The 23,173-nt window shown below is 39.2% G+C and overlaps 2 protein-coding genes across 4 annotated transcripts in view; both read left to right on the forward strand.

Annotated features, from left to right (window-relative positions):
- tubgcp6 (tubulin gamma complex associated protein 6) overlaps positions 1–20,573 on the forward strand; it is a 33,956-nt gene extending 13,383 nt beyond the window's left edge. For both annotated transcript variants that reach the window (XM_087135882.1, XM_087135883.1), the window contains exons 10-28: positions 1,768–2,072; positions 3,301–3,486; positions 3,805–3,896; positions 4,663–4,802; positions 4,922–5,071; positions 7,048–7,129; positions 7,285–7,373; positions 7,498–7,613; positions 8,327–10,122; positions 10,575–10,743; positions 12,583–12,724; positions 13,304–13,460; positions 14,242–14,279; positions 15,444–15,576; positions 15,893–15,947; positions 16,274–16,373; positions 16,968–17,029; positions 17,532–17,731; positions 18,471–20,573. In XM_087135882.1, coding sequence (XP_086992008.1) covers positions 1,768–2,072; positions 3,301–3,486; positions 3,805–3,896; positions 4,663–4,802; positions 4,922–5,071; positions 7,048–7,129; positions 7,285–7,373; positions 7,498–7,613; positions 8,327–10,122; positions 10,575–10,743; positions 12,583–12,724; positions 13,304–13,460; positions 14,242–14,279; positions 15,444–15,576; positions 15,893–15,947; positions 16,274–16,373; positions 16,968–17,029; positions 17,532–17,731; positions 18,471–18,562 — 4,104 coding nt within the window. In that variant the 3' untranslated portion in view covers positions 18,563–20,573. The remainder of the gene's footprint in view (positions 1–1,767; positions 2,073–3,300; positions 3,487–3,804; positions 3,897–4,662; positions 4,803–4,921; positions 5,072–7,047; positions 7,130–7,284; positions 7,374–7,497; positions 7,614–8,326; positions 10,123–10,574; positions 10,744–12,582; positions 12,725–13,303; positions 13,461–14,241; positions 14,280–15,443; positions 15,577–15,892; positions 15,948–16,273; positions 16,374–16,967; positions 17,030–17,531; positions 17,732–18,470) is intronic.
- Positions 20,574–22,020: 1,447 nt separating this feature from the next.
- The window catches only part of LOC110983942 (DCC-interacting protein 13-alpha-like), a 28,155-nt gene continuing 27,002 nt past the window's right edge, over positions 22,021–23,173 (forward strand). Inside the window, exon 1 of one of the 2 annotated variants that reach the window (XM_022243645.2) lies at positions 22,021–22,201. In XM_022243645.2, the coding sequence (XP_022099337.1) occupies positions 22,148–22,201 (54 nt within the window). In that variant the 5' untranslated portion in view covers positions 22,021–22,147. The remainder of the gene's footprint in view (positions 22,202–23,173) is intronic. The other variant, XM_087135587.1, reaches the window with a different exon arrangement.

A 23,173-nucleotide genomic window follows, 5' to 3' on the forward strand; every position in this document is an offset into this window, starting at 1 on the left:
TGGCCATGGACAGGTATTTTTTTCTTGAAAGAAAAGTGTTTGTTTTTCGTGGCCAAGAATAGCAGTCAGCAAATTTACCTTTGATATGTTTTTGTCTTCTTCACAAAAACTTATAAAAAGTGGTAAAAGTATACAGCTATGTGGTGTACAATAATATTTTTGCATTGTTAAAGTCGCATATTAATGCATTAAGCATGCTGTACACTTAGCAGGGCACCTGTCTACATAAAGGAAAATGCGTACACAAATGAACTATAAAATGCCCTAGTGTCTGGATACCAAACCTCATTGGTTATTGCAAATGAGGCGCAGCGGAGCTTTGACGGCTGGAAGCTTGAAAAATGTTTTACGGGCCGTGTACTTTTTGTTCATTCATTTTTTTGATTTGGAAACGAGTATCAAACAATCAAAACAAGTTTTCTGTTTTCTGTTGATTGGAAAACAAAAATTAAAAATAAAAGTCGTTTTCGGTTTGAAAATGTGGAAAAAGATGCAGAAGTCGTTTCTTGTTTTCCTTTTGAAAATGAAAAACAAAAGTTATCTTAAGTGTTAAAGTTTAATCCCAATTTCAAGCAACTGCACACATAATTTCATGGACGTCTCAGAGTACTTCTCAAGATGAAAGTTGCCTTGGAGCTTGTGAGAAATTTCCTTGTGAGTTGTTCCTCCTTTCACATTAGAAGCAACAGATTTCTTGTATTGATCCTCTAGTTCAGCCATGTTTGATTTGATGGCTTACAAAGATATTTCTTACGTTACACAATGAAAAATGGAACTCTTTTTCACTTGTACATATTGGAGCAATAGATGTTTGTGCTTCAACAGGAGCTGAAACTACAACCAGACAGCGTGCATATAGCAGCTTGAAGTGTAAACTATGCCAGTCTGTAATACTTGGCATTCATAAATCGTCATTTTTTCATTGTCATTTTTAACGTTTCTAAAGTGTACGTAACCAATTCACCTTACGCTCGTACACAAACAATTTGTACGCTCGTGAAAATGATGACAAAAATGGATGAACCATGGTGTAATGAACTTAGCGCGGTAATGCCTAATCAGTTTGGTGTCCTTGTTTTGTTTCAATATAAAGAACAGGATGGGTCAACACAATACTGAAAATGTTCAGTATTGCGGTCATTTGGTACGGCGATTTTTAGTCACCTGTTCAAGTTGGTCAGTGCTCCTAACAAACATCTAAAAACTGAGTTGGAAAGAAATTACATTAAAAGTCTTGCATGTAGTTGTATTTATGTTCTTTTTCTTTGCTGTTTCACCTTTTGGGTAGTTTTCACTGGAAGTCTGATATCAAAGTGAAATCAAGATCTTCTTGAGTCAGCACTTAAAAATACATCTTACAGTACACTGGTTCCTACTATTGCATTAGAACTATAATAGATTGGTGGGAACCATTCTATAGCACTGGAATCACTGTGATATATGTTGATATATGTCTAAAGTTGGAAATGTAAGCAAGCACTGTTGGCTGTTGTAAAGTGTTGTTCCATCACAAACAAGATTTTCCTGAATAACTCTCAAGTCATTATCGTCAGTCCTTAATGTATTTCTTTTATTTAATGTAAATTTCCAGTGTATGAAAAAGTTTGGGAGCCAATGGGAATTGTTCAGTGTGTTACAGTGTTTGGTATACCAGCACTGTACGGTACAGTGTTTGGCACCATTAGATTACCGCACCGTGTCCAGTTTTTGCATTACACATGGTTAATGTATTCGTCTCTTTTGTTTCATTCAATATTTGGCTTTTAGGAAGCCCAGTGTTTTGTCATCAACCCTGATGTGTGTTTGACGGGAACTACCCCTGGTAGCTTCAACCAACTACTGACAGAACTCGCCCAGGCTGGCACAGATCACTGCAGACTATCTAGTTTTGCCCAGCAGAGGGTGCTTGACTCTACCTACACTGGTGGTCTGGTGCTGCAGGCATTTACTAGTGGCATTAGGAGGTTTCTACAGTACTACCAAGCTGCAATAATGAGGAGGCCCTCTAGTGATGGGAAGGTGACAGTGATGACAATCAAAGCTATGTATGGCAAGATGATACAACAGTTGAGGTATCTTCCCTGTGGAAACTTTTATTTCAACAATTTTATTTTTGGCCTTAGACTTGCCTAAAACTTTTTTTCTTATTTCCATAGCAATGTTGTTTCAATGTTTCCATCCCTTTCAGTATTGTTGGCTCAAAACAACAACAGGCAACAGTTGTCTTAAAAGTCGCTAATAGATTATATACCCTGATTCCTTGACTTTTTACTACATCCAAATCTTCCAAATCCTTCACAACCTTTTAATGAATTCTTATTAAGAGGGTTTGATAAAAGAAGTTTGTTTTAACAGAATCTTTAAATGCAGCTTTGTATCTTATTAGCTGTCCATTACCTGTGTCTAATAATAGACAAAGGCAACATGGTTTGAGAGGCATTAATGCAAAATTACTGATGCAAGACATTGACTTCAGGCAAACTTGAATTCTCCATTCTGATTAGTCAATCCATGACAACAAACAATGTGACATATAACTGTGTTGCACAGTCCATGTCAAACCCTGCGTAATGCGCTGTTCTAACTCAATGCACTTTGCTATTTTTACTCTAAAAGCAAATGCCCATTTGCCTGACTATAAATTCAAAAGTGGCAATTTTAATACTTTCTGTTCTTAGTGTAAGGCCTGTTGTTATTGTTAACTTGAAATAAGTTATTACAATGCCAATGCTCACTAGATAACATTGCAGAATTATGGTACACCAGTGTTACTGTTTGTACTGTGCACATGTATATCGTTTTTCTTCCTCTTTCTTACGTAAAGCATACAAAGGGCCCTTTACCGCACAATAGATTGAAACGTATTTAATTGAGCCTTCAGGTCATTTAAAATTTTAATCTATTGTGTGGTAACGCCTGACCTCATGTATGTGTTGTTGTAATCTCAGTCTCAACACCAAGCAAGAAACCCGAAACGCTCAGTCTCCAAGGCACACCAACATGGACTGTCATATGTTACCTTAATGAATCCTTGCGTAGGTACCTAGCTGATCTGTGGGCAAGCAATCAGCCGCTCAAAACTAAGCCAGAAAACACCAGGTCACGGCTCTGTGACACACCAGTAGTGACTGTCATAACTAATCCTTCCCTAATGAACTTCCCCTTAGATACATGTACCTGAGTGGTCTTTGTGGTTGCAATCACTGTCTCAATACCAAGCTAGAAAGTCCACAAGTCCCAGCCTCTTAGATCTACCAACTAGGACTGTTGTATTTAATGCCTCCTTGATGAATCCTACAGGTACCTTGCTGATCTGTGTGGCTGCAATCACCCTCTCATTACCAAGCCAGGAGATCCAAGAGACACTTTTCCTCTTGGTATCAAGCTGCTTTCCTACCTGTATGAAGAGGCTCTGGACTGTAGTCTCCAGGACAGATACCAGCTGGTTTTATCGCTACTTCGAAGTAGCTGTGGACCTTACTTGATGTGAGTTGAAAATGGGGGGTACATGTCTCAGTTACTTGCATGATTTTTTGTCTTTACCATTAAAGCATAGAAGTCTGTAGACTCCATGTTCAATTTATGATGTGAACATATTGATGTACAAGAAATGTTTCATCAGGCGACAGATTGAATGAACATTTTATTTCCAAATGTGTGTTTGTAAGATATCAATGCAGAAAACCTGTCAGAAACTGGTTCTGGAGTGAGATTGTTCATTTGCAATGTTTTCTTTACATCAAGACAGCTGTTCACATTTCATTGCAACATGATAGTTACAAGGTCTTTTTTTGGTTTGCTCAGGTTTATCCAAGACTGGGTGTTTAATGGAATCTGTCGTGATGTCTTTGGGGAGTTCCTGATATCTGTTAGTGATGAATACCTTCACTACAGAGGTGAGGATCCTTTCATTCTCAGTATTGTTTATAGTGAACTCAGCTGAAGTCATGCGTGGCAGTACATGCATGTCACAGGAGAGCTGCCATAGGATGTATGCACACACACAGCTGCACACCCATACCTGTTTTACGTACAAAGTGTGGACATTCCTTTATTCTCCTTTGGTTAAAGAAACTTTAGGAAAATGCTCGTTTTCTCCTCCAACTAGTATAACTCTGTCAAGTTGGATTTTTGATGATGATTCCATGGACTGTTCATCTTCATTTTGCCACAGATAGCCTTGCCCCCAAAATGCCCCTGAAACTTTCAGAGAGGGGGAAACATTGTGTGGACGTGTGCGGGTCCACATTACACCATCGCATCCTACATTATGTGGACTTCTTTTGTGCAGAGGTCCACACTATACATGGCACGCCTGCACACATGCAACTTGTGGAGTGCTAGGAACCAATTTATAATGTGCCTGAAACCATAGCATGTGCACAAGATGAGTATATCACTGCATGAGCGCGTGATTACTATGGCATTTCAGATTCCTTTGACATTAGAACTTTTTGCCTTGTTACTATTTGGCAGTAGTGCTGCATGGAGTATGTAGTTTTGCACTTTCGGAAAATTGTGTGAAATGAAACAAGCAGACTACCACTGTAATTTCTGAGAAGGGATCTTATTTGCTAAGGTTGCATTTCTTTTACTGACTTTTTTTCTTGAAAAAAATAAATAGAATTATAGAATAATTTGTTGAATTTGTCCTGTCCACAGATAAGCATTACTGGACACAAGGATTTGTCATGAAGTCGGACAGTGCTGAGGAGAATGTCCCCCTGTTTTTGAAGGATCTGGCGTATGACATCTATGTCTGTGGAAAGTCGTTGAATTTATTGCGTCTCTGTTGTCCAGAGGTAAATTGTGTAAAACGTTCATCTCTTGTAGAACAAATCAATCTTTATTTCATGGAATTTTACAAACTTTATCAGCAAGTATTATAAATATGTGCGTCCCTTTCATTCTTATTTTGCAGCATTTTCTGTGCAATCCTGGGGTTTCTATTCCAAGGATTAGTTTGACTTTCTCCACAGAAGAGTTAGACAACTCAGCCAAGAGAACGGCAGTCTACATTGGTCATATGCAAGCACTGGCCAGACAGAAAACCATCTCAAGGCAAGAACAGGTAAATGCATCAACTGAAAGTTTTTCATGGGGTGTTGGTTTTCTTGCCTGAGCCTTTGAATTAGGCTGAAATTATTATCTGGGTTATACATTCAAAGCAGACTGGGCTATTTGTGCCAAAAATTAAGAAACTGGACTTTAAAAAAAATCTCTTTTTTTAATTTGAAGTAAACTCTGTCGATTATAGATAATTCCCGATATCAACGTTTGGAATGCCCAGCATCACTGATGGCTCATCTCATTTTAATATGAACATTCACTCCAAGTCTTGCCATTCCATGATCATGACAGCCTGCTCTGTGACTTGCCTCTCTAAAGAACCAGTGCACAGCTTCCGAGCTCCCAGCTTGCCGGTGACTAGAAGGGCAGACCTTATTGATGGTTCAGTTCTTTTATACCCAAATCAACTGACTTGCTAAACCTGCCCCCAAAATACAGTACAATTTTCAAGTTTGAACCATGCTGTGGTTGGAAAGCGTTTAGCGCCCACTGTGATGTAAGGCCCATTCAAGTACATTTATGAACCGACCTCAACACTGAAGTACATGTATGCAGTTTTCGGGTTCCTTGTTGATTCAGCCTACTCGGCAAACAATCATTGATCGCAGTTTTGGGTCATTGCCAAGAAAAATGCATGGGAACTGCATGTGCGGGCTGTGAGATTATCAGTCTCAGTTCGAGGCGTCGGGGATTATTTGGGTCATTGTAGTAGAGCACCATTTCATGTGTTTTTGGACTTGCTACACTAACCAGCATGTTGGCCATTAAGAAGGTGCATTCTGCATGATTCAACATCACGCACTGGGGTCTCAAGGAAAGACTAAATGATTGACAAAGCCATGAAATCTTATAAAAGGTGCGCAAAAGGTATAAATCAAGATGCTCCAGGTGTAGATTGGCCAGTTCTGATGTCTGGAATGCCCTGCTGATTTCAGAGCCACATTGCTAAGTAACAGTACTACCTTAACAGCACTATTAGACTGGGTGTCTTTGCATGGCTTTCGTTTTTTCCAGATTTCTTTTAAAGGATTTAATCTTTATTTATGATCCATTTATGGCAAAATGAAAATAATCTGGACCCTTCAAAGGAACACAAAAAAGGTTAAGGGCAAACTCTACAGGTTAGGGGACGGTCCTACAGAGGAAATAAACTGCAAAAAACGTGCCGTAGCCACGGGAAGGGGCACATGCCCTCCACAAATTCTCGGTAGCCCCCCAGATGCCCCCACTGAAAGAAAAAATGGATGAATGGATTTTAAACAAGGCTAACAAAAACTTGCCCCCAAAAACACACCACTGAAAGCAGGTTCCCCCATAAGATGCTGGTGCCCCCTTGTGCCCCCCAATAGTAAAATCCTAACGATGCCACTGGACTAGCGCAAACATTTTAACAAGTCCGCGAGACCGCTACAGTCATCAGCAAGATCAGACAGTCGGCAAGATCAGAGCAAGCTGACTGTGTCAAGATTCAATTCAAGACAGTCAGCAAGATTAGGGTAAACCGGCGGTGTCAAGATTCAATTCACGAAAGGGGAGTCAGAGGTTTATTGGGCTGAAAACTGCAACAATTTATTGCCTTTGAGTTTGTGGCCCACATTAAGTACAATTCTAGGAAAAGGCACAAACGTCTTCTTTCACCTTGGACAAGACATTGTGTGTAACAACTACTTTATTATAATTTTAATTTTTCATTTTTTTCACTATATCAGCACCTTCGATATATGGATTTCAGCGTTCAAGTGATATCGTTCATACCAATATCAAAGCAAAATCAATGTATCAGATATTATCAATATATGGACAGACCTTAATTCGAAATCTGTACAAAAGGCAAATGGCTGTAATCTGGTATTGACAATCTAGTATTACCTATTTTGCAAGTTTGTCCTTTCTTATTTTGTTATTCAAGTTTGTTTTTATCTCATCTGCACAGCAAAGAAAATATTGTCTCGGTATTGTTTCTGTTAATATTTTTAGGAGCTGATGGAATCAGAAGCAAGACAGGCATTAATCAGTCAAGCAAGACAGGCAGCATCAGAAGAGCTGAAACGACTCCAAGGTAATTCCTCAGTGACGATGCCTTGGCTTTCATTAGAATGCCAAACAGCTGTGCCATCAGTTGCAAATAATCTCTCAGAAGGTTTCCTTGGGAAAGAGGTTTTCAGTCATCTTTACACTGCATTTTCCATTCAGTTTCAATTTTTATCAATGTAGATGCAATTCAAGAACGGAGAATGGTAGAAGATGCCAAGAAGAGACAAGAATTCCAGCAACTTAAGGACCAAATGCAGAGGGATCTTGTGGTTAGTCAAATGTCATCATCTTATAAAACCTCATTCATTGCTGGACGTTGCTTGGGACATTTGGTTTATTCATCCATATTCATCGGCATGTGCAATTAGTGTGAAGTTATCTTTTTTTATTCAGCGTCGTGCACTCACAGAAGAGGCAGAGAGACAGGAGGATATTGAAAGGATGGATGCACTGACCAAAAGGGAAGAAGGCGAAGCAAGGGCTCAATATGAAGTAGAACAGAAAGTGAGGTAGGATGCATGCTGCATGGTAGACCAGTATTGACTCTTTTTAAATAGAATGTAGTGATACTTTCCTGAGGTTATTCCTTAAGTATTGCATTTTGCTGATCTGAAACTGAGGACAATACAATGGTGCATGTCATCAAGGGAGGCTAGGTTAGCTTGTGTACCACAAGTAAAAGTATTCATTACTTGATATTGTTAGGTGTCACTCATAGATTCTGCAATTTTAGAGATATTTGATTAATAAATCCAATGTAAATGTACTCCTATTTGAATTGGATGTTAATTAAAAGTTCTTACATTTACTTTGATGAAACGTCTACTTCCAACTCAAGTGCATCAGAGAGCATGCATGTATAACTGCAAGTATCAAATGTTATATGCTATGAGTTTTACTTTTCCAAATAAGGCTGCTGTAGTACGATTTCTTGGGGGAGGGGAGAGGTGTCATACTATGAAATGCAAATTGTTAGTGTAATTGAATATTGCAATTGTTCTCATTAAAAAAAAAGAAGATTCTCCCTTCTTTTTCATGAATTTTGCATTCGAATATTCAAATTCAGAAGATGATATTCAAATATTCAATAAACAATTGAGCATTTGGATATTCGGCACAGCCCTAAAAGTTCTTTTTCTTGACATGAGGTTTGATTTTGTGAGTGTTATGTAACTATCTGTGATAGCACGTAATAAGATTTTCTCGTGATTCACCATCTCAGGGAGGAGATGATTGAGTACTATGCTCAACTAACTGAAGAAGCAGCTGCTAGAGAGCGCAAAGCCCTGTGGCGTGTCAGTCGACATCAGCTGGATCAAGCACGTTTGAAATTCATGGTTCAAGAAGAAATGAAAATCAGAGAAGAACTTGCCAACAAGCAGTCAACCATGACCCCTCTCGATATCCCAGACAATGAGTCTAAAGGGGGATCAGGGGTCGGTGAGAGCTCAAAGGGAACCACGGTCACCTCTGCAGACAGGATTCTGATAGAAAGTGGAGCAAGACAAGACCTTGAAACACTTCATTCAGTGAATCTTCCCACTGGTAGTAGTAATGAAGCTGGAGCATCAAAGATGCGAACCCACACGGTTCCTCCATATGTAGCCACTCAGGAAGCAAGCCAAGAGCCTAACCTTCCACAGGCAGACCTACTAACGGGGGATGCACCTAGTGGGCTGATCCCCATTGGAACTCATGTGGAAAAAACTGATGGACTCCCTAATGAAGACATTGAAGGCACACTTCAGATGATTGGTCAGAGTAGTGGTGATGATAGATCAATGGGAACAAACCCAACAAGGGTAGAGGCGACACCAAACCTTATGGATCTATCCATTCAAGACTTTCTCCCTAGGGAGCCCATTGAGGATGATGGCCTTGAGATGGCATCTTCAAACGATGCAGATGTTGAGGATGTTCTGATCCAGATTGGATCTAGTCTGCCATCTAAGGTACCAAACCAGGAGTTGTCCTCACAGCATCCACCTGCTATCAATGTAGTTGATGAAATGCTGGGACTCCCATCTTTTGTGGATCCTGCATTACCTGCAACATCACAAGCACATCCCTCAGACTCAGTTGCTGGAGATATCATATATTCCTCTGTCACAGGGCATTCTGCACCTACTTTCTTGAGCACTCGCGGGGGACCTGCTGATTCACGTTACAGAGTAGGTTATGAGTCAACAGAAGGGGAAATGAGGCCAGTTATCAAAAGCAGTCACAGACATGCTGGGGACTCGTCATTAGGTGACATCCTGTATCCCACAGATAAAAAGACCCAGCCTCCTGGTATCTGTGCTGTTACAGAGGACTCTTCATCACAGGAAAATCTCAAACAAGAGAGCACCTCAACAGGTCATATTGGTCCCTCTGGCTCCAGAATTGCACCCCTCCCTACTGTTTCAGTGGAACAATCCTCATCAGCAGCCTCAGCCAAAGACAGCAAGACATCTTATTCATCTTCACAGGGAAACCAGTCAGGCAGGGAAGGCAGAGTGAAAAGGAAAAGTGCATTTGGACATGCTGGGGATTCCACCCTTGGTGATGTGTTGTACCCATCAGCCACCCACAGGCAAGTTTCAGATTTACTGAGCAAGAACTTGGACTCTGTGATGGTAAAGCCTGATAGCCAATCAGCCAGCATCGATCATGACACAAGTTCACGTGTCACTCAATTTGTGACACAAGTCGGTGCAGTTTTCAAACTGCCAGTTGGCCATGCCTCAGATTCCACAATACAGACCTTGCTTCACCCTCATGATCAGCAGACAGTGGATGTCAAAAGGCAGCCAGACAGGACAAGTCTTGTAGCTGTACATCACAGCCAGCACCCCTCAGACTCCACAGCACAGAATGTCATATATGGTAGGGGAAGGCTTGATGAGCAGAGGGGGGCAGAGATGGAAAAACAAACAGTTGATAACACAGACAGTGATCATTCCATGGCACAGCAAGCGGTCGTTGTCTGGACAGGCCAAGGGGTGGAACTGTTTCAAGATAACTTTGAAGCCCTTGGTAAGTAACTAGTATAAGGATCCAATATATTCTTGCTTTCCACTGATGAACACAGATTGGCTCTGTGTGCAGATTTCCAAGAGTCCTTAAGGAAAACTCATACTAAAACAAGCAGGATTTAACTCTTGTTTGTCTCTACAGAAAGTGTTGAAAAACTAAGGTGTAGTGTTCTAAGAACACCGATCATTAAAATAAAGAATAAAAATGTCATTTAACATTGACGCTTGACTTGCGTATTGGAATTTTTGCACAGGGATGTGCTTGTGTTGTGTATCAGTATTTCTTAATGGGGATTTATGTATGAAAATGATTGTCCTGAATGGGAATTTCTTTATGGGAATACCTGTCCCATGTGGGCATTTTGCTGCACTTGATTGCTCACTTGTGAATGACCTTTTCAAGTCCAGATCATTGCCTGGGATTTAAAAAAATTATATTTTATTTTTCTCCAGACAAGCCTCCGATGCCAGACCTTTTATCCAACATTGGATTCATGCCACTGACAACAGAGATTGGTGACTATGGCTTACAAGCTGCCGAGAGTGAAAGCATTGATGCTGTTGAGTTGCAGTCATTACCTATCATCATGAAGAGATCAGTCACTTCCCCACTCTTGGCCCAGTAAGTCATTCTAGATGTCATTCAAACTTTGCCTTCAGTACCTGGGTTCCAAAATCTATCAGCAAGTTTAGATGAGGGCATATTTAACCCTACCCTCCCAGATCCTTCAAATCCACTTTGAGTGTTGCATGATTAGAAGGTTTAAGAATGGTAAAATCCAGCTGCTATTACTTTTCATTGGACTTGATGCTCCTCAACTGTTTAACGGATTGTGGCAGATTTAGGATGGCTCTAGACATGCCTTAGAAGCTATGGGTAATGCTCAATTTCACATTTTTAGGATGTTTAGGTAAACATTGTCTGACCTTCAGCTGACCAGTATTTAGACTGATCTATATATTTGCTAAAGTTCATGTGATCAACATGCCTCAAAACTTTGAGTCATTTGTATTAGATAGTGTAGGAAATAGTCCCCATCTGCATGTATCCTGTGGTCTGCAGATTATGCAACCAATGTCATCAGTGCTCAAAATTCCCTCTGGGTGGTTTGACCAGGACTATAGATAAACGTTATTGCTGATCTAGTAAGTACCATAACCAGTAAGTTTGATGGTCCTGTGAATTTCAAGTTGAGTTATACTCATTACCCCTATTATGCAGAGTTCCACAGCATAACAAGATTAAGCACTGGTCAGTCTCTTGAAACTATGCATGGCATGGCAGCGTTGCCCAGCCACACACGTACAATGTATACAGAAGACTAAAATATGCTTCTTTTTTGGGGGGGGGTGTTTATTGTGGCTGATATATCAAATTTCTTCCTAGTCTTCCCAGTAACTTTGTCAGCTACAACCCCCTGTCTAGTATACTAGATTTCCTGCTGAAATGAGAGCCTTGATCACTGTTACAGACAGCTCTCTGGCTAATGAGGCTTTTTCATTGAGTTCATTCCGGAGTTATATGACCAAGTGAAATATTCTTTATCCCTTCTTTCTGTAAGGAACATTCCCTTCAGAAAGCTACATTAACCTGACTATGTTTCAAGAACTATTGTAAGGAAAACAGAGACACTGACAGATTTCTAGAGTTTGTAAAAGCTGGGGAAAAGGAAGAAAGCAGTCCTCACTGCGCACTTGTGTGCGTCCAATTTTGTAGGATCCTCCCTTTTGGCAAACAACTTACCATCCATCTGAGGGAACATACAATTAAACAAGACTACTTTGAGCATATTTAGTGTAATAGACTGTAACAGGTTACCATTATAGATTTGGGGCATTATGTACATAGATTAATGAAATTGACAGCTTTCTCAAAACATGATTGAAAGTGTAACACAATGCAAGACAGATCTGTTACTATTGATATGTTATCATACTGTAGGATATCAATATTGTGTACAAGTACATTGTATTTGTCCAGAAACCTCCTCTAGTGGGAAAAAATGGTCACCAAAAAGGGAAATAGCTTGCATTATGCATTTTTTAGGATTTCGTGGTGGCCATCTTGAATTTCAGTGGCCATCTTGGATTTCAGCTGCATGAGCCAGTACATGAACATTTTTTTTCTAAATAAGGGCATAAAATGCTACATTTTGGTATGTAGCTCATGTCTTCATCCCTTGGACAGGAGCATTCTCTCATTTCTAGAGCACTCTTCAACCTTTGGCATATAGCCTAATTCAAGCTCATTAACATTCAGGAGTACAATAGAAAATGGAGGGCTGTGGTTCATTTCTTTCGTGTTCTTGTATTCTAATAAACAGATCTGCCACGGCTTGTAGTGTGAATGCAAATGGAAGGCTACTGTGTATTCTTTGAACTTGTCATTCTCAATTCAGAAAAACATTCATACAAATTGACTGTGCACTTAATGTTTTAATTGCCTCTCTCCACCGGACAGAATCAGTTTGGTCAATCAAAGTATTCTGGACTACTTCATGGTGGAGCTGAAAATTGGTCAACACTTCAAATCCATTCGGAGTTTCTTGTTTCTGGAAGATGGCGAGTTTGGCCAATCACTTTGTGACCAGTTGTTTGACAAGGTCAGTCATTCAATGCACATGTAACTCATTGTAATACCTTGGAAAATATTTATGAACCTCATACACCATGCTTTAATGGCTTCTCACTAGCACTCCTGAACGAAGATGTTGACAATTACTATAATTATATTGCTGGATAGCTCAGTTGGTAGAGCATTAGTACAGTGTTCCAGAGGTCGCAGGTTAAAATCCCGCTCCAGTCAATTTCTTTGTTCATCTTTATAATGTGATTGAAATGAATTAACTTAGTATTATTTAAACCTGTTTTCTGTTCAGAAATTATCTTGAACATGTAGCCATACCTTTACACTGTGTCCCAGAGATTGCAGATCCAAATTCCACTCTACTCAATTACGTTATTCTTTACAATTATTATCAAGCACATTGTCAGTTTCCGTATATAGTTGATGTGATGTTTGCAAATTAGCAAATTAAGCATGCATGGCTTACATTAGTGTAAAAATCAACGTTTACATTTTCTTGATTAAAAGCAACCTCATTGTTCTGCTAGTAAATGCGAGACCTTTGGAAGTGATGACCTTGTGGAAATGTAAATGTGTGCATTTCTTGCTCTGACAGCTGTCTCAGGGTATGAGACCCAATGAGCTGCTGACACCCATCGTCTTGAACCAAGTCCTTGCTAGAGCCATCCAGAACTCAGCCAACAGAGAGTCTCAGTATACCAATAACCTAGGCTTCAGCCTGAAATACCTCCCTCACCACTTCAAACCAAATGGTCAGTCATGTTCTCATTCTTGTCTAAAACGTTCATATTCATGTCAAGAGCTTGTTGATGCCCATAGTTATTCAAGAATGGAGCAAACCACCATTAATCGCCAACTTTCACCAGCCACCAGATTTGAAATATTGTAAAGACTTTGTAGAGGGTGAAGGAACCTTTGTAAATTTTAATCAATGGGAATGTTGTTTTTGATGAATCAGATTTCATGTGTGGTACAACAAGCACTCTTCCAACTTCTTGTAATGCAAGACCACAATTTCTTGTTCTTTTTTTGTTTGGGAAGGAATGTCATTTTTCTGTGATCATTATAGACTTGGAGCAAATTCCTTGCTTTCCTACACACTACCCTTAGGTTCCTTGCTTTCCTACACACTACCCTTAGGTTCCTTGCTTTCCTACACACTACCCTTGGTTCCTTGCTTTCCTACACACTACCCTTAGGTTCCTCGCTTTCCTACACACTGCCCTTAGGTTCCTTGCTTTCCTACACACTACCCTTGGTTCCTTGCTTTTCTACACACTACGCTTAGGTTCCTTGCTTTCTTACACACTGCCCTTAGGTTTCTTGTCATTACTTTCCCCACATTTTATCACAACATATTATGCTATGAAGAATTGCTTTAAATAATCATGAATAGCACGTGTGCAGTTAGTGGCTACAAGTTTTTTCTGACTGTGTAACTACAAGCAAAGTTTCTGTGTCTAACAATAGCAACAATTCTGTAATGCCCCCATTTATACCAGTTTTAGAATTCTCAATGTGTTTCTTTGACAGCTATTGATACATTTGATTGCTTGGAGCTACGATACAGGGTAAGAAACGTGTCAACATCCTCTGTTCACATTCAGACAATGTAAAGAGATAGCAGTGGACAGCTGCTGAAAATGAAGTATCATTTCTTTTATATTACTCCCTGTGCATACTCTCTTAACATCTTAACAATCATGAAAATGGCTCGTAAATTTTCTACCACAAAATCCACCTGGAGGTTTTTAGGCCTCAGCAGGATTTAGGATGATAGAGCCTAGACACTGTTAATGATGGCCGTTTGTATGTTATGTGTCCTTCAAACAACAAAATTTCTCAAAATCTAAAGAAGAGTTCCTAAGAACAAACTTGGTGAAGTTTTTAGCTCACCGAAATGCTGTCTATCCCAAGAAAAACAATATTCTAAGATTTCAATTTCAGATCAAAAGCTGCAGAGCCACGTTTTGAATTGCGCTGGAATTCAGCATCTTGGACACATTCTCACATTCAGTTGAACGCAGCTACAAGATGGCCCCCTACTTAACCAACAAATTATAGTAACTACGTGCATGTGCGTTATGTCAACGCTTGCGCACACTTCCAGTGGAAGTTTTTAAAAAATGCGTTTTTAAATCATGGGTGCCATTTTTTAGTTTTATCAGGCCCCTGAAATTCTATTTCTCCATTTTTTTCCTTCTGGCTCAAAAGAAAAGGCCAGAAAACAAACAGGAATGCGTTTATGTTCACTTCTATGCATCTCGAGGTAAATGACGGTCGCACACTGCCTGCACTGTGTACATGTAGCTCTTTCCCTTTAGTAGCCTTAAAAACAAGACTGCTGAGCTTGCATGCGAAGTGACATGCGCTCCTGCGTCTGCATTCTGTAATGAGTGTTTCTGAAATGAGTGGATTCAGCTTAGACTTTGTTTTCGCTGGTTCCAGTCAGAGTTTGAACAATTGGTTTCGAACACTGCTTCAAAATGGCTGGAACCAGCCAAAAGCAAAGCCTTACCCGAATCCACTCATTTCAAAAAAGCTCCATGATCATTGAAACGACAAGAGTTGAACACGCACCTCATGTTAGTCGATTTCATGCATACTACATGCACCATGCACTGTAAGCAGGCAGTTAGCTTGCAGAGTACATTTATCAGCCTTGAATTCAAGACTGTCACGTCAGTCAGTGGTTCCCAATAAAAAAAAGTGGTTTCTCGTTACCTCATGATTAGGTTGATTGGCCTTGTAACATCGTCATTACTGACACCTGTCTAGCCAAGTACAATCGCGTCTTCTCCTTCTTGCTGCAACTGAAGCGTATCTCATGGGTCCTAAGGGATATTTACTTCCAGCTCAAGAGAAGTGGTGAGAGCAACTCTGTCCCTCCTGTCAATTACATATGACCATACAATTACAGTATACATTACCATACTTTTACAGTCAACAAAGGGAACACTGATCTCTGTGTTGGTATTTTATTCACAAAGCCATTGACCTATGTTTTGGGGATGTTTACAGAAATGTGAAGAAAACTGGAATCAAAACCTTTCAAAACTTTGAATAGATGTACTGTGGATATCTGTCATTGTGAATAGATGATCAGATAGATAGAACTATATATGAATGTGCTAGAATGATTTTATGGAGTAGTTTTATTAATGTTTCTGTGATTACTTTGCAGCCATGGTTAGTCATGCTGATAACTCACCACAGTTTCGGCAACTGCAGCTTTTCAGGTAAGTTAAGAGAGAGACCATGGCATTATAATATTTATTTCCAACTACATGCATCTGTCACTCTTTAAAGTTATGCCTCTGAACTTACCTACAACTTTAAAACCTACAATTAATTTTTTTATTTCCTTATTGCTCTGTAGACATTGAAAAATGGCTTGTGTTTGTTTGATCTGTAGTGCAAGACTACAGTGAGGTTTGTGCATTTATTTCATGTGGACATAGAGGATCCACAGTATGTGTACATTAAAGTAGGACATTATTCAGCTGGTTGAGTTTTCAAACTTTGTTCTGGAGTCATAATTTATTTTTTTTGTCTTACCGGTTAGACATGAGATGCAGCACTTTGTAAATGTCATGCAGGGTTATGTGGCAAATCAAGTCATTCATGTATCGTGGGAGGAGTTCCAAAGGCAACTTAAAACTGAGGTAACCTTTTTCATTCAAAAATTGCCAGTCTATGATAACAAACTAGAAAGTTCAGAAATCTGTAACCTAAGAAATGGCCTCCCTTGGTTTGGAGGTCATCAAAATACTGAAAAGTATAACTGAAGTCTCAACTTTATCAAAAATGTACATACTTTGTAGCATGTAAAAATGATGTTCTCTCGGGCCCAACTTGTTTTAATGGAAAATTAGCTAAGACGGGAGTGGCAGTTTCAGTTGTGATTACAAAAACCTTGAGTGTGCTTTGTCCGTTGGGGACTAACACTATTCCATGCACTGGCTGTGGTGGTAAACAAACTATGACAACCAGAGTGGGAGAATTATTAAAGAACTGCATCAGCGGGACTACTTGGGCAGAATCATCTTCGTCCCTTATTTGGTCGTGAAGAAAATCAGACCAAACTTCTACAAATATTGAATGTCCATTGTACTACTGTTTCTCAGTACCATATTCTTGAAAAGGAACAGGTTTTTATCCACGCAAGAGTTCATTCTGTTTTACCAATGCTTAGTGTGATTTAATTGGTATTAGTTGTTTTCAATAATTGAACCAGCAAAACATTTTATATTTTTTAGGTGTATAATCTTGATGACCTTCACCAAAAACATGCCGAGTATCTCAACAAGGCAGTCTTCAGGTATTTATTAAAAAAATCTTAAGTTCCTTGTTGGTATTATTCTTTTGACAAAGAATAAAGACATACATAATTTGATTAATGCTCATCAGGACATGAACTTAATTTGTTAAAACCGAGCAGTCTTTCATTTCTGTACAGTTGGGCAAGGAAGTGAATAAGTACATTTATGTTACATTTTGAAGGAGGCTTTAGGAATCTGACATATCTTGTTGCATTCTAGCAACAAAATCTTTTGTCTCATGGGTAAAAGAAGATGCATAATGACTTCAGTGGAAACATTTCAAACGTTCTTCAAAACCAAACTCTTGAGCATGTACACACGTACCTTTTAGACCTTTCTGTCCTTCACTTTCCGCCCCTCATCCTTTCTTACTCCTTCCTCTCTTACTCTTGGAGCCCCTCCCCCATACTGATTTTAATAAAAGTAACAGCCCCCAACAAGCAACATTAGTTATAGATTTCCAAGCTTGATTTTTGTTTTGTTCCGTCTGGATAATTTCAGGTGTCTCTTAAACAAGAAAGCTGCTCCTGTCATGAAGATCATCTCGGACATCTTGTGTTTGATCCTCAAAGTCCGCACGCAGCTGGTTGCCACCGCCTGGGTATACAACAAGGAGACAAAGCAAGCCTCACATCCAGGCTTCCACACCATCAAGATGTCATACCTGGCCTTCAAGGATTACTCTGAATTCCTTTACAAAGGTAGGAGAGAGTTTGCCCTAAGGTTGCCTTTTTTTCTCACCACAAGAATTGGTGAGGGATTCCTCTTCTACTCATTTCATGGCCTTGCCAGTGCAGCGATAGAGATTAAAGTCAGATAGTGGAAATTTGCCAGTGACTTACCTTCATTCAAAGTCACTTGAACTGAAGTGAAATTAAGCAAAAGGCATGTATATGTGTGAAGTGAAGAATCTCACTGACAAGTGTTATTTCCTAATAACGTTGATTTATAATAGTGGGCCTCCAAGAGTTTGCAATGTGTTGGCCAATCACATCGTGCAAAATCTGTCGACCCTTTCCAGACGCTCACTGGGTCAACAGATTTTGCGCATTGTGAATCTTCGGTATTGAAACACTTTTAGTGTAATACTGTGTACAATCTGTGTATACAAATAAAAGATCTTAACATTCTGCATGCAATAGCTCATATGGCGTTGATACTTTGCAGATTGCACAGTGCATTTTGTATTCTGCAAGGCATGCATGTTTGTTGAAGCCTAATGATATGGTCAAGCTGAAGTTATTCATGGTACCCAAACAATAATGTAACTTTATTGTGAATGTCTTACTACATTTATGTATGTGGACATGCCTTCAAGCACACTGTGTTTTTTTTCTTTTTTGAGTTGTGATCATTCAAATGATGTAAACATTCTTGCTTTAAGAGCTATTCTATTCAAATATTTCAGAAACTAATGCTTCTGGTTTTTTCTTTATGCAGTGGTTGCCAAGCTGGTCACCCGTGGATACCAACCTCACTTGGAGGAATTTATGCTGAGGCTCAACTTCAATGACTTTTACAAAGACTCTTAGTTCTTCAAATGAAGGATATCTCATTGTAATCTTAACCCTAACAAAGCCATTGGCCCCCCTCTCACGCTTTTTTTATATATCGTTGCAATATCATTCCAAGTCTGCTGGAGTTTTTTCCACCGTCCTGTGGTCATTTTGACACTGATTTGTATAAAAATCAAATCATATACTTTCCCAAAATGCCCATTAGTTTCAATTCACATGGGCTGACACGTGATCGAGAACTTGAACTTGGCCATAACTGAAATTTCACAACTGTTCTCATAATGAATATCTTTACATGCATGTCAAGTTTCAAAATGGTTGGTAAATGAGATGGCCGAGTCATTGGAGGTGGAATCCCCCCCTCCAAGCTGAAGAAGGTCTGGGGGAAAAAAATCTTGTAAGGGTTAATAATTACCAACTGAAGTTGAACACAGAATTCTCAGCCAGTTTAACAAATTTTCCACAATAAATGAACAAAACTTATGTATTTGATTTTTTTATACAGTTTGATATAAAATTTGAGGGAAAATTGTTTGAAACTGTTGTTTAGTGGTAGACAAAAAAAGTTCATGTATTTTGCATAACATACACAGCTATGCATCTACATTGCAGTTTAGGCAAACATGTCACAATAAAGAGTGTCTTGTACTGCAACCACATTGACAACCTGTAGAATCAAACTAAGCTTGTTGCTGTAAGGGGGACAAATCTTTTGAAACACTTGGGAAGGAGTGAGTCTCCATTGCCCAATCAACTCTGCCCTTGATTGTTGGCTTCAAAATGTGCATCTACAGTGAACTGGAGGGCCATTGAATAACTGGCATTTCCATATTTTGAAATAAACAGAAATGTATAAATCATTTTGGATTGGAACTGCCACTGTCCATGCCACCAGACGACCACATTCAAAGTATCAAACAGAACTTGTCAATGCAGAATGGAAGAGTCAAGTTTTGTTCCAAGTGGAGGAAAAAGCTAGTACGCCAACTTGATAATAGTTTTGTAGAATGAGACATCAGAATTCTGCTTGCACTTTTTGAAAAACTCATTTTTGTTTGTAGCAGTGGTACATTTTTCCATTTTAGCCTGGAGTTGCCTAGCTATCAGGTTGAAAGTTGAATTAAATTATGTATAAGAGCTTGCAGGCCTTTGTCCCTTTTCCAGAGATAGGTACAATGATCAAAACAAAGCTTTGCAAAATCTTTAGGATTTGTTCTCATTTTTCTTATTGTATCGGACAGCAGAGAGGGAACTAAAAACATGCCTTATAAAAATGTTATCTGGCTAGTAGTTATTCACCAAGGATCCAGTTTAATTTCATTTTACATACATGTGTAGAATGCATGTTTAACAAAGAAATTTGATTTAGCTTCAGTTTTAAAAAAGGGGGTCAGGAAACAGATTGGGGGAGGAAACCATCCATTAATACACGTAGGATGGGTTACTCTATTATCACGGTAGTTACCACATTTCCCAATCGAAATAAAGTTTGCTCCGTCATCACCTTCCTGAATTATCTTATCCTTGCTATTGTTTAACTCATACTTTTTAACTTAATTCATAAAATTTTGCATGTGGTTCAATTCATTTTCCTGTATGATAGCTCAGAAAATCTGTGTGCACCATGTGTACGCAGAGGTGGAGTCTCTATTATCGCATTTCGAGAAATGGTTTCTATGATGGCCTTTAAAGCACTTTGTTACAAAGAATGGAGAAAAATAAAAATGATTTTGTTTTCAGAGGAAACAAAATAGTCTCATTTTATAAAAATGTGCTTTTTCACCTTTAAGTGACTCCATTTTTTCCAGTCATCTCTTTCAAGATGCTATACGCCGACAGAACGAGATCGGAACAATTGCACTGCGTCACCTTACACTATTAATCCAGCAAGGAATAACTTCACTTTTTTTCACCAAAACATTTTTACCCCAACCTTATGATCCAGCAACAACTTTGACATTCATCTTATTACTTACATTGGTGTTTTGCCCAAGGAATAATAAATACATGTATATGGGTATCGTAACTTTTTTTGGTGGACTCATTCTTTCGATGTCTGAAACAATCATTAAAAATGTCTGCTTTTTGAGTTCCAATTTCCCAAAAGTTATAACCATGTCATTAGACTTAAACTGTTTCATCCAACATTTATGTTAGAAATTCTAAATATCTGTTGCAAATTTTTTAAATTGTATAGGAAAAGCAAAAAGAATCAGACATTAATGCCAATGTAATTATTCATTATTAGTTGCCCTGAAGGGTAAAAGTGATTTATACAACTGTATTGTAATGGAGATTGGGGCCATTTATGTCCTACTTCCGAAACACACTGGGGATATTTGACGAAATCAGATTGGTGAAAGGAAATGGATACACACATTTGCGTTCAATAAATGCAAGCATCAAAACCCCTATTCTTCTCTGCATATTCTCTGCTGATTGGGCCTGGGGAGTACGAGTGGACTCTGGTGCAAGCCAACCTGGGCATGAGTTAACTCGGGTGCGAGTTGACCTGGGTACGAGTTAACTTGGGTGCATATTTCAGGGTACGAGTTGACCAGGGTATGAGTTGACCAAAATCTTTAATTAAAGAGATAGATGCGGTAGGTAATGACAGACACGGTGAGGGGAAAAATTACAAATTTTGGAAAAATTACATCTTTTATTAAACATTATCAAAGATAAAACTTACAAAATTTTTCACTCTGTCATGTCTGTTTTAAATAGAACCAATCTTCAGGCCATAAGTTACAGATTACCTGGACGAATATTGCCGACTGGGAACTAACTGGCATAGGCAATGCAAAATTCAAAATTTCCAATACCGCAGTAACAGACCTTGTAGTTGTACAAATGGTGTTGGTTAGACATGATACTATCGGTTCCTGGTATAGCACTGGTATTGGTAATTCCAGTGGTGTAATGATGTGACACAAAACATGATTTTTCTCAAAATATGGAGGGCCTGACGTCTCAATCCTAGCAGAAAGATTCTGCTAGGATCGAAACGTCTGGCCCTCCGTATTTTGAGATTTGTTGTATCATGGACTCCATGCATGGTTGTATTTTACTTTTTAGGTCATTGTAGTCCGCAAGCAGTTTGTTGCAGTTTTGTATTACATGTAGGCCTACATATCTTTGGAAAACATGATTTAAATATTTTGACTAAAAAAAAACTGAGTGAAAGCCTGGTTGGATGCCTTTTAAAATGTTTTGCCATTATTTGTTTTTGATTATTTTGTCAATTTGTTTATTTTTCTTTTAATTTGCATACCAGCGAGCTACGTTTGTTTGATGCATCTCTGCATGCAGTGATGGTGAGAGGATTGTTGAAAACTTCTTACAAGAACCGCGCCCTCAATGGTTTAACTCAGCACAACGCGTAAACACTGCTTTCACTGGTGTCAAGCGTTGATAGAGTTCGATGAGCGAATCTACCCGGACTAGTTGTACCTCATGTGTTAGCGTAACTGGTAGTCGGCTCTTGACCTGGATTGCTGACCTTGAAAAGTGGGTTGGGAGTTTGTTTAAGCAAGTGACAAGTGTACGGAATGTGGTTGTTCGCAGAGTCTTGAATGTGGAAATTCCTACATTGTCAAGATGCCTGGAATTGACTTTCTACGGCTTGAAGATGCAAGGGAAGATTCACCCCAGGTTTGTGCGATGAAAAATAAGGTTACAAGGGGAACTTAAATTATTCCCTACAGAATGACCACATTTTGACAGTCACGACAGTAGGCCTTGGCCTTGCTGCTTAGGCCTTGGCGCCTATAACATAGGCCTACACCTATCCAGACGTTGCACCGCTCGGAAAACCATAGAAACAGTCATCGGCATGCGTGTGCAGGATTTTGACTCGGGGTGCAAGCTATTTTGAGTGAAATGAATTAACGGGATGGAAAGCCTATGGAAGGTACCGGTACTTGGGAAAGATTTCCACGCATTGATGCCACATGACACCTCATGCACAAACTGTATGAGACTGGTCAGAAAAATTCTAAGTGTTTCCATAAGTAAACGCCTTTGACTTTTCTGGACATGTTTTTGCTTTCTGATGGCAAATAGATAACTGTAGGGAATGATTACTGGCATCCGTACATGGAACTCTTCTTGAGTCAAAGTACCAGGAAGAGTTTTTTATATTTGAACGCCAGTAATTATTCCCTACAGTGATCTATTACTTAGCCATCAGAAAGCAAAACATGTCTAGAAAAATTTAATTATTTATGAGGGAAAACACTGAGTCGTTTACTTAGAAAACACAACTAGTCTCATAGGGTTTGTGGGAGGAGGGTGTCAAGTGACATCTGTTAATGGAACTGTTTCCCGTGGACTCTACTGATATAGGGAGGCTGATAAATTTTTCCAAAATTTTTTTCCGTTTTATTTTTGAAGTCAACTTGGAGAGGATGTCATGAGAAAAGTATTTTGAAATTCTCTCAGTCGGACATCCAGGAACTTCTTTACATTGTTGAATAGCGCAAAGGGTAAATTTACCCCTTTGCCATTATGTTAAAATTCCATAGTGATGTTACGCTGACCACGAGAATAAATTTGGATTCCATCAGACTCTGCAAAGCAAAGAAAAATTGGAAGTCAGGATGCTTTGAGATGCTTTTTGTACAC

This window comes from Acanthaster planci, linkage group LG04, assembly GCF_054643075.1.
Source record: "Acanthaster planci isolate LZ-2023a linkage group LG04, COTS_SCS, whole genome shotgun sequence".
Lineage (NCBI taxonomy): Eukaryota > Metazoa > Echinodermata > Asteroidea > Valvatida > Acanthasteridae > Acanthaster > Acanthaster planci.